We start from the raw sequence: 14,342 nt of genomic DNA, 5'->3' as shown, positions 1-14,342 counted from the left end.
ATTTAATAAAATTGGGTTAACAATTAAGAGAGAGCTAGACAGTAAGAAGCCTGAGCCATCGACCAAACAGTTTATGATTAATATAAGTCTCTGTGTATATATTGGGGCCTGAAGGGTGGCAGGACCAAGCAGAACAGAAACTTCCATCTACAAGTTACAACACAGCAGATGCTCATGAGGTGTTATTGTGAGAAGACCACTAGTAGAGCAGATTGGTTGGCACATGGCACAGTCTATAATTCCAGTTACTCCACAACTGAGGCAGGATTGCTCATGAATTCAAAACTAGCCCATAGTGAGACCACTCGTCAAAGCAGAGCAGGTGACTTATTTTACCTACTTACCGTGGAGACATGGTATTACAGAAACAGGAGTAGGACACGACTTATAGGAAAAGAGGTAATATCTTCAAAACTCCCAAGTCTTTCTGCTCAATGCACCCTGGCTTCAGAGGCTACCTTATCCAGACTCTATGTAGGGCATGGATTAACTAAGCCAGTATACAGCTACCTAGAACTTAAGTGATGGCTTCCAATGGAGAACCTACTTTCATTTCTACAGACTCTGTCAGTATTGCCCAGGAGGATTCCTTGGACTGGAGAACCACAGCTTATTCACTTTTCTTGAGCGGAATAAAACAAAAAATGGATAGCGGCTTTAATTAGGCAGAAAAAAATGTTTAACAGATTGCACCCTAATTAGCATTATTTACCCAGAAAAATGTTTCTCATTCCATGATAATGAATTATAAAGTGGAGTTTAATGAAGCAAAGCAAAAAGGGTTCCAGATTGGTAATGCCCAAGATGTAGTATCGTATGTAAAGAACATAAAATAACACACTATAAAAGTATCTGGTGATGGCCAGAGGTATACAAAGCACCTCTCAAGACTGATCAACAACCTAAGGTTAAAAAATGAAGATGCACACTGCCCTTGGCCTGAAGACCAGAGCCCTTATATAAATCAGCTCTTATGAAAGCTGCAACCTTTTATCATTCAATTTATCTAATGTAATGATTAGGGGTGATTGTAAAATAAAGCAAATAGATTAACTGTTCCCTTTGTGTACATTAGTAGTTGGTATAAAAAATACTTACGTAAAACCTTTTCAATTTCAATGTTAGAGCTGAAGCAATCCAGCCTGAATGCTAGTGATCTTGGGCCATAACTACAGGTCAAATCCTTGTATCATAAATGAGCAATTCAATGGACATTGCCTAATTAAAAGATTCCTAGAATTCAGATATTCAGATGCTGATCCACTTATTTCAAGATGTAGTCAGCACAGTTATTACCAAGCACTACGCTTTGGATGTCTGCTAGCATTTATGTATGTGTATGTGGGTGCACATGGTCGCTATTCACACTTTCTCTCTCTCAACACACGCGCACGCACGCGCACGCGCACACACACACACACACTACCCTTCCTTTTCTAGACAAGGTCTTGCTATGTAGCTCAGGCTTTTATCTTGTGATCCTTCTGCGTCAGCCTCCTGATAGCTGTTCTCAGTGATGTCATACTATACTAAAGGGGCATATTTTATTATTTTTGGATTTTCAAGACAGGGTTTCTCTGTGTAGCTTTGGAGCCTATCCTGGAACTCACTCTGTAGACCAGGCTGGCCTTGAACTCACAGAGATCCACCTGCCTCTGCCTCCTGAGTGCTAGGATTAAAGGTGTGAGGCACCACTGCCAGGCAAAGGGGCATATTTTAATCAGCAAATAATACTTTGGTGCTAAGTATATGTGGTTCAGAATTTTTAATTTTTTTCTTTATAAAAGTTGGTAGCACATAGGGTCTTGTACATTTCAGGCTCTAGGACTAAGAATCCTCAGCTCTGACCTTTTTTTTTTTCCTTACTTATTTTGAGACAGGGTCTTACTAAGTTGCCCAGGCAACTTGAACTTGTAGGTCTTCTTGCCTCTGCCTCCTGAGCAGCTGAGATCACAAGGAGAGCTAGCTTAGAGTTTTAATGCTGGAAAACTGCTCTGAAGAGAAACTGTTCCAGTGGCCGTCTGAACCAAGCGTCTTATGTTTCAGCTGCTCTGAGGTAGGAGAAGAGAGGTCCTACTAGAAAAAGGCATTGTTCTGCCTTTCCAGAGTGACAGATCAATAGCTCCTAGGGATGTTAGATCTGAAGCAATCCAGACCACATACTTTAGATACAAGAGATGCTACACTATGAGAAATGAATGTAGATGCCAAAGAACCTGTTAAAGAAGTTATTTCACTAATCTACAGAAAACTTGCAATGTCACAACTGTTCTCAGTGAGGGCTGGAGGCTGGAGGAGGATAAAAAGGACAGATGGATACTTTTATTTAATGAGGAAAAATGCTGGTGGTTTGGTTGTTTGCTTTAAATGAGACAAAGTCTTACTAGCTGAGGCTGGCTTTGAACTCAACTGTGTAGCCAAGGCAAGTCTCAAATTTGTGATCTTAGAATTCTTTTTTTTTCTTTTTTATACTTATTGTATGTGCATTGGTATTTGCTTACATGTGTGTCTGTGTGAGGAGAGGGTGTTGGATCCCCTGGAACTGGAGTTACAGACAGTTGTGTGCTGGGAATTGCACCTGGATTCCCTGGAAGAGCAGCCATTTCTCTTAACCGTTAAGCCATTTCTCCAGCCTCATGATCTTAGAATTGTCTCAGTCTCCTGAAGGTGGGCTTATAGGCATATGCCACCTTCACACTAATTTTTTAAAAAATTTATATATCTGAAATGTTTTTTACACACACACACACACACACACACACACACACACACACACACACACACACTTCATGTACATGCCTGGTACCCACAGAGGTCATTGGATTCCCTCGAACTGGAGTTATGGAGTTGTATGTGGTTGGTGGAAATCAACCCCTGGTCCTATATAAGAATAATGCATGCTCTCCAGCCTTTAAGGGAGTATTTTTTAAAATCATGTTTAGCAGTATAATTTATGTTCAGAGAATAAAAATATTGTTTAAACATGTGAATGAGCAAAAGTAAACAAGAATCTTGATTGTTGAGGATATGTATTTCTTCTAATCAGATATGAGTGATATTTTACCAGGGAGAACGCCATACATATCCAGGCAGGTAGTAGGGTCTTTTTTGTTTGGTTTTGTACATTTATTTGTGTAAGCACATGCATTTGTGCAGAGGTCAGAGGACAACTTGTGGGAATTAGTTCTTTTTCCATCATTTCATGGGGAATCAAACTCAAGTCATCAGGCTTAGTGGAAAGTGTCTTAACCCACTAAGCCATCTTGCTGGCCCTGGATTAGACTTTTATATTATTAAGGTCACAGGCTTACTAAGTACAGAAATCTGGCATTACGTAATTCAAAAAGTATCAGATAATGCCAAGAGTTTGAAAGAAAAGGTATGTGATAAAATAGTTTGTTTTGTACTCACTAAAAATCATCCTACCTTTGTTTTCACAAGTTAAAAATAATACCTATTCAGCTAGTTTTAATTTACCTATAGGGTTTCCTGAACATGTGCTGAAGAACAAAATATCCAAAATATTTTGTATATAAATAGCCATTATTTTAAAAATTCTCTTTTTTTTTTGCCTATTGCAAATGTTTTACTGTGTTTTAACATAAGATCCTGAACAAATAAACGGAGGAAGGTGGTCCATGTACAAGTGTTGTTGACAAGAGTTTTCGTGAATATTTTGCATTCAGCATCACCATGGGGTATGGCTCTCCCCTGCTGTACTGATGCTAAAACATTACTTCCAGTCATGCTTTATCCTACTTAAACATAAGCACAAACCGGAAGTTTGGAAAGTTTTTAGGACCATCTTGAGGATTATGATTGCAGATTTAATTTAACAACTCCGTTTGTAGATCCAAACGAGATCTGAGAAGCATTGAGTTTTTAAGAGGGCTTCTATCTGTTTCATATGCAGTCCTCATCCGAAGTACTTGAGAAACAGCTGTAAGATAAATTCTGAAAGTACATGATAAACAAAACCAAGTCATCTTTTTAATTGATTTTAATCTAGCATCATCTAGGCATCACAATGCTCTTAACTGATAGCAGAGTGGATATTATAAGTGCAATTACTTGACAATTCAGCATGACTTCAAAATAGCCATACCACCCTGAATGAGCCCAATCTCATTTGATCTTGGAAGCTAAGCAGGGTCGGGCCTGGTTAGTATTTGGACAGGAGACTTAAAAAACACACAGAGCCTTTATTCATTACTAATACAGAGTAATGTCCAAAGTGGCTAATTATTGGTGGGAAATGCTGAAGACAAAGCAGTAGCTAGTTATACTGCTTTGTGCAAGTTTAATTTCAAGAAACAACAGAGGCGACTTGATTACAGGTAGGAATAGCAAAGAATTATGGTAAATAATAAAAATTCTCTGAGGACATTTTCCTTATATGGAAGCATTTCATATTTAGCTCCTTTAACACCACTAGAATAATAATAAATCTTTAAACACTTTTTAAAAAAAATTCAGTCCTGTTTTGAAGAATTTTGGATCAATCAGGGACTGTACCTTTTCAACAATGCAATCTCTAGCTGATAAAAACTACATTGGAGGGGGGATTTAAAGATAGAGTAATTGGCTATGTCTTTACTGTAAAAGCCTAATCATTTTCTGTAAGAGAAATCTGAGGCCTAAAAGGTCTTAGGATCTGTGGTGTTTTTGTCCCCAGAGGGCATGACTGGAATTTAAGAACCAGTCACAAGAGATTCAATTATGGCCTGTCAGTTGCCTCCCTTGGTCTACGGACACAGTGTTCCTCTTCTCTACCATGGGTAAGTTTTTGGTTCCTACAGTTACCTAAGTTTTTAACCATTATCTTGGCTCATAAAGCAGACTCTTAAACTTGACCTTCAAATCTACTTGCTATAAAGGTTTTGCAAGTAGGGAAACCTGAGCTGAAAACTCTGCTGCTTACTATCCAAGTGATGCTAGGCAAGCCACGTCTCTTTTATGTAACCTATTTAACACCCAGCTTTTGGGGTGGCAAAGATCCAGCCTATTGCAACTAGGCATCAGAAGACATATGAGCACAAGACCACAATAAATGTGTTGCTAAGGTACACCCAAAAACAGTTTTTACAGAGTACCCCAAGTAGTCAAACATTAGAGTTAAATGAAGAGACAAGTAAAATCTCATAAGATGAATCCTAGCCAGGTAACTGGTCCCAAGAGTCAAAAGCCTCCAAATTACTTTTGCACATCTTTCTCTGTCTCAGTCATTAGAGACATAATGGACCAGTGCCATATGAAACTCAGCATTCTCTACAATATGGTCTCAAGCCATCTGGACACTGGAAGTTAGTTATAGTAAGCTGATGTTATGGTGGGAATCTACAGCCCCTGGCCACTAAAACTGGGAAGTAGTCACTACCTGTGTTTTGATTTCCTATAATTTAAACCCTCAAATTTCCCCCCACCATGTTCTCTGTCTAAAAGGCAGGGGTGGGAGGTAAGAGAATGAGATGGAAAGAGTGGAGACAAGAATCATCAGATGATAATGAAGGAGTGGAAAAAAAAAGAGGGTAGTTGCTAAACAGAAAGTCACTGAGCGATTACAGGTTTCACGCTTGACTCTGGGAGCTGTGGTTTCACTGAACTGAACCTTACTAAGGGGATCTTTACATCCAAAGGTGCTATGGGGTATGATGTGGGGGAGGCAGCAAAAGGGAACATTAGGTGAAGTAATGGTGTTTAGTTTTGTGGACATCAATTAGGGGCCACCAGAAAATATCCAACAGAGGCTGAAAAAGTGCCTGGAGTCTTGTGGTAAGGGAGGAACTGGTCTATGAGGAGAAGAAATACTCCAGGAACCCAGGAATTCAGGAGAGGTGACACTGTACAACACTGTACAGACCCCTTGGTCCTTTCACTAAACGGACTATGAGCAAAATAGTGTAAGATTTTTTTTTTTTTTTTTTGGCACTCTAGTAACTAAGTATATCTGGCTAGAGTCGCAGACCAATATGCTGCATCCCAAATTTTACTATATGATAACTTACACTTGAGGGAAGACACTGAAAATGAAAATAAAACAATAAAAAGAAGCTGCAGTCTGCAGAGGATTCTTGCAAAATCCCACAGCTCTCCAAATAAGGAAGCCTGACTCCCTCTTCTTATGCTGTGTGTACAGGTTATGGCGTAGTCTAGCTCCCTAGAGGGAGCTGCTCCTTGCCTGCTACCTAATATGCCCATCAGAGCTTCTCACTGCTCATTTGCCCTGGTAGCATTTCTTGCTTTTGCCAGCTTTTGACCACAGAGGACAATAAGTTAGATACAAATATGCCTATGATCAGAGGAAATGGAGAAAGTCTTAATCGGCCCAGCTGGTTGTCAAAGCAGTTTCTTGATGGTCCCTGAGAGGAAGGCTGCAAGTATCCATAAGTCTTAATTAATTCTGACTTTTTATTACTCATAGAGACATATAAAACAGGTAAAGGCATATACTGTCTCATGCACACACATATGAATATGCATCTAGAACCTGGAAATGATAAAAATTTGATATACACAGCTTCATGCCATTAGAGAGCTTTTTCTCTTGAAACATAGAATTGATTCACAAGAAGACAGGAAAAACAGCAACTAAAAATGGGTAAAAACAAATTAAAGAAAAGCTCCACGTGACATTGTGATAAAACCTTAGAATTTGCTAGGGGTGGTGGTTCACCTTTATTTCCAGTACTTGGGAGGCTGAGGCAGGCGGATCTCTATTAGTTTTAGGTCAGTCTGGTCTACCTAACAAGCTCTAGACCAACCAATACTCTATAGAAAGACCCTGTCTCAAAAAAACAAAACAAAAAACCCCAAATCAAAACCAAACAAAAAACCAGCCAAGCACAAAGTAAAACAAAAGCTAAACAACAACAAAACATACCAAAAAGCTCTCCAGAATCTTACTGCTACATAGTTTACAACAGATTAAAAGTTAAAAGACCAAAGCTGTAGCCTGAATTATTTAAGTCTGCTTTTACTTAAGACAGTATCAAATATTGTTTCACAGCCCCTTTAAGGAGAACTATCTGGGGCTCTACTTGCAAATTTCTTTCTGAATTGACTTCTACATATTCTGAAATGCCCCCTTTCTCAGTCTCAACCTTTCTCAAGTTACATGGAAACCTGTTTCCCACCTTTGACATAACTATAATCAGACATAAATAAAAAGGCTTACTCGGAGTGTCTTGGCAGTCGGGGATGGAGATGCTGGGGGAGAATCAGACTGAGATTTCCTATTCCGTGTGAATTCCTTACTTCGTGTATATAAAGAGGACATGGTTCACGAGGATGCAGACAGACACCCAACCTCTGGATTCTTCACACAAAGCTGGGAATGGCCCCTGTAGATTACTCTTACAGAATCTCTCCTTTTGAGTTGATACAAGATGACTTTGGCTAGAACTAAATAAAGGATAAAAACCGCCTTGTAAATTATAGTCTTGAGCTCTGAACCAGTCCACAGTTACAGAGTCTGAGAGTCCTGTCCCAGCAATATTTCAATTCAGCTTCAATCACAAGTGTGCACCGTGGAAGACATGTGCCAAATGCCACCATTCATGCCTGGACCGGATCCTTGATTCTTTCCAAAGGTCGCTTCTTACTCAGATTGGCTTTTGAATAAAACCTGAATCTGGGCTTCCGACGACTCCAGGTTAAATCCCAGAGGGAGTGATGGTTCTGGGTCCTGCTGCAGATGAGTCGGGGGACAAGGACTGCCACTTTATCCAGCAGGGAGAAGCACAAGATGTCCAGAAGCCACCCTCTCCTCCCTTAGCCTGATTCCACAGTGCTGTAAGGGTTTGAACTGCTGTGCGAAAGTCAGGTTAAAGAACTAAAAACAAAGAAGGAACTAAGTTTCTGCGAAGGAAGCAGTCTGAGGAAGTCAAGCTTTCCGAAGTCCTTCCAGACAAGCTGCCTTTGCTCTAAACACTCAGAGTCATACGCACATCTCTCCCCTCCCTCTTCTATTTTCTGACATTCCAAATCCCCATTCGCTCAGCGAGGAATGCTGGAGAGTAGCCAAGGGCAAGGATTCACTTTCAACCCAGAACTTGGTTGCCACTTGCAGAAGGAAAAGAAAAGCACCAGTTTCTAGGAATGGCGGCTGTGGGGATGCCTAGGGGCAACCCCACGCCCTCCAGGAGTTACTACCCCAGAGCAGACAGCAGTTGCCAAGACTGATTTCTCTAAACATTCTTTTGCATATGAGAATGGTGATTTTCAACTCATATCTCTCAAGTAACAAGTCCAGACAGAAATATGAAAGTACCTTCAAGCCTTTTATGTGAAGTTTTAATGCCCTGTCATCCTTGCGTCGTGAGAAAGGCCAGCAGTTTGAAACTCCAGCCCACTGTGCAGTGAGCTCTGTAGACCAGACATCTTATTGGCTAAGTCTCTATTAGAAAATGTGCCAGTTTCTCAAGACACCGTAATCAGAAAGGAATAAGATTTGAAAGTGGCACAAAGGTGGACGGAAACAACAATTAGTCGGTGACAGTTTCAAAACTTCAAGATGACAGGACTCAGCAGCACAGAGAAAATTAAGAGTTAACAAGAAAGGAATTTCTTTGCTGGGCGTTGAAGGAGTTTGGATTTAGCCTTGAAGAAACATCTCAAATTTAATCTCTTGCATTCTGTTGTCATCACTACACTGTCCAACATTTCTAAGCCAAATGCTTTCTAAGCCAATGGGTTTATCCCCAAAGTAACAGCTCACTTCCCTCCAGGCTCTTGGAAACTCTATCCTACCCTCCCCTTTCCTTATGAAATATATACTTTTTCCCCTTTGAATCCTTCCAACTAATGACTCTTCTGCCTCGATTGCTTTGATATCTTCTTTATTCCAAACACTAATTTTATAAAATTAGGTAAGCAAAAGTGGTCATCTACTCGGGGGGTTAATTTAACGAATGCAGTTTAAAAAGGATTTATAAAGAAGACAGGATTCACTTTCAATCTGAAAACAATTCCTTAAGACTCGTTAATCCTACAACAGACTAGAATTATAGGCTCCATCTAAAAGACCAGTTATTGTGTGAGAATTCCTATTTGTGAATTTTTTTGTGATATTTATTTTGTCTGATGTGAGTACTTGTGTGTCACAGGCTGTGTGTGTGTGTGTGTGTGTGTGTGTGTAAAAAGACTACTCGGGAAAGCTTGTTCTTTTTTTTTTTTTTTTTCCCCACTATGTAGGTTCTAGGGATTGAATTCAGGTCGTTAAACTTGGAACCAGAGCCTTTACCCACTGAGCCATTTTACTGATCCTCGATCTATGAATTTTATATTATGGATATATCTTACATAGTTAACCCTGCTAATATGTTGAATGAACATTAATATGGTTATACTATTCTTTAAAGGGACAGTAAAAACAGCTCAGCCACGTTTTCTGGACCTGTTTCTCTAAAGTTTACATAATAACTTCACACTTACTAGCAACTGGAGAGGGACTATAAACACCCTTCATTCTTTTTTTGTTTGTTTGTTTTTCGAGACAGCATTTCTCTGTGTAGCTTTGGAGCCTATCCTGGTACTCGCTCTGGAGACGAGGCTGGCCTTGAACTCACAGAGATCCACCTGCCTCTGCATCCCTCGTGCTGGGATTAAAGGAGTGAACCACCAATGCCCGGCAACACCCTTCATTCTTTTTTGCAGATTTTTTTATTTGAATTAGAAACAAGATTGTTTTACATGACAATCCCAGTTCCCTTCTCCCTCCTGTCCTCCCCTACCACCCCCCCCCAACTAAAACCCTATCTATCATAAATCCTTTCTGCTCCCCCTGGATGGTGAGGCCTTCCATAGGGTATCATCAGAGTCTATCATATCCTTTGGGATAGGGCCTAGGCCCATCCCATGTGTCTTGGCTCAGGGAGTATTCCTCTATGTGGAATGGGCTCCTAAAGTCCACACCTATGCTAGGGATAAGTACTGAACTACTATAGGAGGTCCCATAGATTTCTGAGATTTCCTCACTGAAACCCATGTTCCTGGGGTCTGGATCAGTCCCATGCTAGTATCCCAGCTATCAATCTGGGGAGCAAGAGTTCCCCGATGTTCAGGTCAGCTGTTTCTGTGGGTTTCACCAGCCTGGTCTGGACCCCTTTGCTCTTCACGTGTCCTTCTCTGTATCTGGATTCTAGTTCAGTTCAGTGCTTAGTTGTGGGTGTCTGCTTCTACTTCCACCAGCTGCTGGGTGAAGGCTATCGGGTGGCATATAAGTCAGTCATCAATCTCACTATCAGGGGAGGGCATTTAAGGTAGCCTCTCCTCTGTTGCTTAGATTGTTAGCTGGTGTCATCTTTGTAGATCTCCAGACACTTCCCTAGTGCCTGATTTTTCTGTAAACCTAAAATGTCTGTCTCCCTCTATTAGGTATCTCCATTCTTGTTATCTTCTATTCTTCCCCAGGCTCAACCTTTCTGCTCCCTCATGTCCTCTGCATCCCTGCTCTTCTCCCCTTCTCATTCTCCTAGCTCCCTCCCCCCTCTTCCCATGCTCCCAATTTGCTCAGGGGATCTTGACTCTTTCCCCTTCTCCAGGGGGCCATGTATGTCTCTCTTAGGGTCCTCCTTGTTTCCTAGCTTCTCTGGCAGTGTGGATTGTAGGCTGGTAATCCTTTACTCTATGTCTAAAATCTGCAAATGAGTGAGTACATACCATGTTTGTCTTTTTGTGATTGGGTTACCTTGCTCAGAATGGTTTCTTCTAGTTCCATCCATTTTCCTGCAAATTTCAAGATTCCATTGTTTTTTTCTGCTGAGTAGTACACCCTTCATTCTTAAAGGGCCATTTTGTCTCTTCTCATTTATTTCATAAGTCTATTTAAGGAAGTTCTAACATTGACAAATTCTTTTATATCAAAGTGCTCCCATATATCCGCTGTTATCTTCACTTCTCAGCCATGCTGAAAGGTTCATTGTTATATTACTATCTAAAAGGTTAAACGACTTGGCCAAAGGTACACAACCAGCAGAAGTGAGCAGGAGTACTACTGGGGGCTGAGCCCTTGCTGGTTCAGGTGAATAGGAGCTGATGTGAAAGGTCCTACTTACCAATCAAGGCCTTCAAGAAAGCCTAGGCCTTAAAGGTGATGTAGAGTATCTGAGACACTGACAGATAGACATTAGAGTCTGAACCACAGATAACATCTCCAGAAAGCTGAATCTAAATTCTCTCTTTGATCACTTGCTCTTTTGCATACTTATTTTCTTCAATTTTGCCAAAAAATGCATTGTTCCTTTCAGATTCAAAAAACAGTAATTCCACCATGAAAATGAAAGTATCTTTCCTGTCCCAACGAAAAGAATGGAAAGGAAATGTATTTGGCTGCAGTTATACAGAGAATCTAGTTTTCAGTCCTACACCTTTGTAATATCTTTTCTAATAGGGATTTCAGAGAGTCAAACAATCTAACTTTGTCTCTATACTGGCCTATCTTAAGTTTTGACGTCCTGGCCAAGGACATTGATGATTGCATAATCACACTTTCCCTTAAGACAATCAGCATGGGGGTATCTGATTAAGAAATGCTCTCCTCTTTGCCTCCCCAGGCAAGAATTCTTCAGTTGCTAACTGAAACTATTCTGTCTCACACTGAGTCAGTAACCAAAGGGCCTGGTTAGGAAAATCCCACAGAGTTCATGAGCTAAGCTTACAGAAGACATTTGTTTAAAATAGAACTTATTTCAGAGAGGCAGGACAAAACGATGGGCTTGTCTGTTCTACTTCTTCTAGGTAAGATAAAGGGAAGGGGTTGGTGACTATAAACGAATTAAGAGTCCCTGGCAGTTAGTTCAAAAGTCTCTAACTACAAGAACGAGAAAATAAACGGCTTGTGTTTAAGTTGACATAAACCAAGCATGAACAATAAATGAAAACCCTTATAGAGTAAATCCTGATCAAAGCCCCCATTGATTAAATGCTCCCAAAACTGAAAAAAAATTAATCAATCAGATATGTTTTCTTTTATCTTATTACTCAAATCAAGAAAAAAGTTTAAAAGTGACGCTTGGCAAACTGCTCTGCTGGTGATGGTCTCCAGCAGTGAATATACTCCCATTGGGATGATTGGTTTTAATCATTAATGTGACACAGTCTTGAATCATCTATAAAGACAGTCTCAATGAGGACCTGTCTACCCGAGCGGCTTGGCCTGTGGGCATGCCTATGAGAGACTGTCTTGATTGTAACTGATGTGGGAAGACTGAGTGGCATCATTCCCTAGCTCTGGGTCCTGGACTGTCATATAAAAGAGAAAGTGAGCTGAGGAGGAGCAGGCATGCATGTATCTATTTCTCTCTGTCTTGACTGTTGGATATGATGTGACTAGATGTTGCAAATTCCTATCACCTTAATTCCTCTGCTATGATGAAATGTAATCTGGAATGGTAAGCTAAGATAAACCTCCTTTCTCCTAACCAGGGATTTTATCAAAGCAAAAGCAAAGACACCCATCATGTTGTACTTGTGGAGAGAGAGCATGTGGGCTTTACAGTTGTACACCTCGGGATGAAAGCTAAACCTCTGCTCAACTCTCTGACATGGTCAGAATCTTTAACCTCAGGGATACATACAGACAAAACACTGCATACATAATAAATAAAGAGAAGAAAAGAAATGAATCCCAAACCAGTAGTTAAAGTGGATGAGTGAGTGACTTTTACAAGATCCTAAAGTATTCTTTTATAACATATTTATAAATCACTAAAGAGCAAAAGGAACTCTGCCACAGAGAACCTCAGCATATGTCATCTTAATCTTTTGTCAAAGGTAACAGGGAATAGGACAAATAGCTTGAAAAGAAAAGAACATATAGTATCATTCTGATGACATCATGGTGGCAAAGATAGACTGGTTCTAACTATGGTGAAACACTGGTTATATATGGCTGGCCTCTTATCTTCCGTCAGTCAAGAAAGTGCTGACTAGAGAGTAAAAACTTGGTGGGCTCATGACTCAGGCTTGGGTCCTTTTCTAGAAGGGACATTGTTGAGACAACTGGTGAGACTTGAATTTGGTCACTGAATGAAGGGAATAAAGAGTTCTTTGTCCTATTTAAATATTTATGTGGTTTGAAATTGTTGCAAAACAAAAAGAAAAAAAAAAGTCTAGTTCTTTCATCTTACTGGGGTGGGAAAAGAGGACAAAGGGATGCCTTAGCTCCAGAGAACTCTTGAGAAATAGCTTCTCATTTCAGAGGACTCTAGGATATCACAGAACGGGGTTTCTCAATGCAACAGACAACCATTTGGGAGGGTACAATGACTCTAATTTGAGACTCACTAATAGGTCATAAATAAAGTTAGGGGCTCATATCCAGATCGATAAAAAGTGAAGACCAGTAAATTCTGAATGTGCTAAATAGAAGGATTACACTGTCTTGAAACTGTTGTTTTAGTTGCACAGAATCCATTTATATGTATGGAATAATATGTATGGAATAATTATGTATGGAATAATAATATAGAATGTATCTCATATTCAGTTGTAGGAAAAAGTTTGAAGTTGATGGTGTGAAGACACTGATATAACTAAAAACTCAGCACAGACCTTTTGCTGATGAAAAGAGCAAGGGCAGTTCTTAGTCTGGCACAATACAAGGATAGCCATCCGCTCTCCAAGCTATCAAACCGGCAAGGGGTATGTGCGCTGAAGTAAAACTGACCCAGTATTACATCTGATCAGTCAAGACAAAAGCAGTACTGAAAGTCATTACTTATACATCCAAATGTGGGGTCTGGCAGACACTATTATGAGGCAGGAGAATGAGGATATTATGGTGGCCAATGTTAGACTGTTGGCCACACAAACATGGAGATTCAAATGTAGCCTAATACATGGTACATGACACGAAGATTCCCTGGATGTCGCCATAATTTTTTTGAGACAGAGTCTGACTTAGTGGCTTTGGCTGGCCTCAAACTCAGAGATTTGCCTGCTTCTGGAGTACTGGGATTAAAGGTGTGTGCCACCTGGGCCAGCCTTGCCATTAAAGGTTTTACCCAGAGGAACTTGTACTTACTATCACATCAAAGACAGAATGTTGGGAATGCAGACTCACTTTGCTAAATTATGACAGAAGATGCCTCACCAGCTGACAACTACAAGTGCCATTATCATAAGAAGAGGGGGACAGCGAAGTTGCCTCTGTCTTCAATTTTCAAGCTTTAATTAGGGAATGAAGAGTTTAAAAAGTACATAGAATTAAAAAAAAAAAGAAAGAAAGAAAGAACAGGGGGACGGGGAGATGGCTCAGCAGTTAAAAGCTTTTGCTGTACAAGCCTGATGACCTGAGCTCAACCCTAAAAATCCAGATGTGGTGGTGCCACCTGTAATCCCAG

General features: G+C 40.3%; 1 protein-coding gene across 7 annotated transcripts in view; it reads right to left on the bottom strand.

Annotated features, from left to right (window-relative positions):
* Ppp1r12b (protein phosphatase 1 regulatory subunit 12B) overlaps positions 1–14,342 on the bottom strand; it is a 207,084-nt gene that overhangs the window by 42,853 nt on the left and 149,889 nt on the right. The window contains exons 1-2 of one of the 7 annotated variants that reach the window (XM_027417540.2): positions 8,270–8,751; positions 7,175–7,401 (exon numbers count right to left, since the gene is read on the bottom strand). The exons of 4 other annotated variants lie outside the window; for them this stretch is intronic. In XM_027417540.2, coding sequence (XP_027273341.1) covers positions 7,175–7,276 — 102 coding nt within the window. In that variant the 5' untranslated portion in view covers positions 7,277–7,401; positions 8,270–8,751. 2 more of the 7 variants (XR_004770352.1, XM_027417539.2) reach the window with 2 other exon arrangements.

Source organism: Cricetulus griseus, chromosome 5, assembly GCF_003668045.3.
Source record: "Cricetulus griseus strain 17A/GY chromosome 5, alternate assembly CriGri-PICRH-1.0, whole genome shotgun sequence".
Classification (NCBI taxonomy): domain Eukaryota; kingdom Metazoa; phylum Chordata; class Mammalia; order Rodentia; family Cricetidae; genus Cricetulus; species Cricetulus griseus.
Note: the sequence above shows the minus strand (reverse complement) of the source record. Positions and strands in the feature narration are given on the sequence as shown.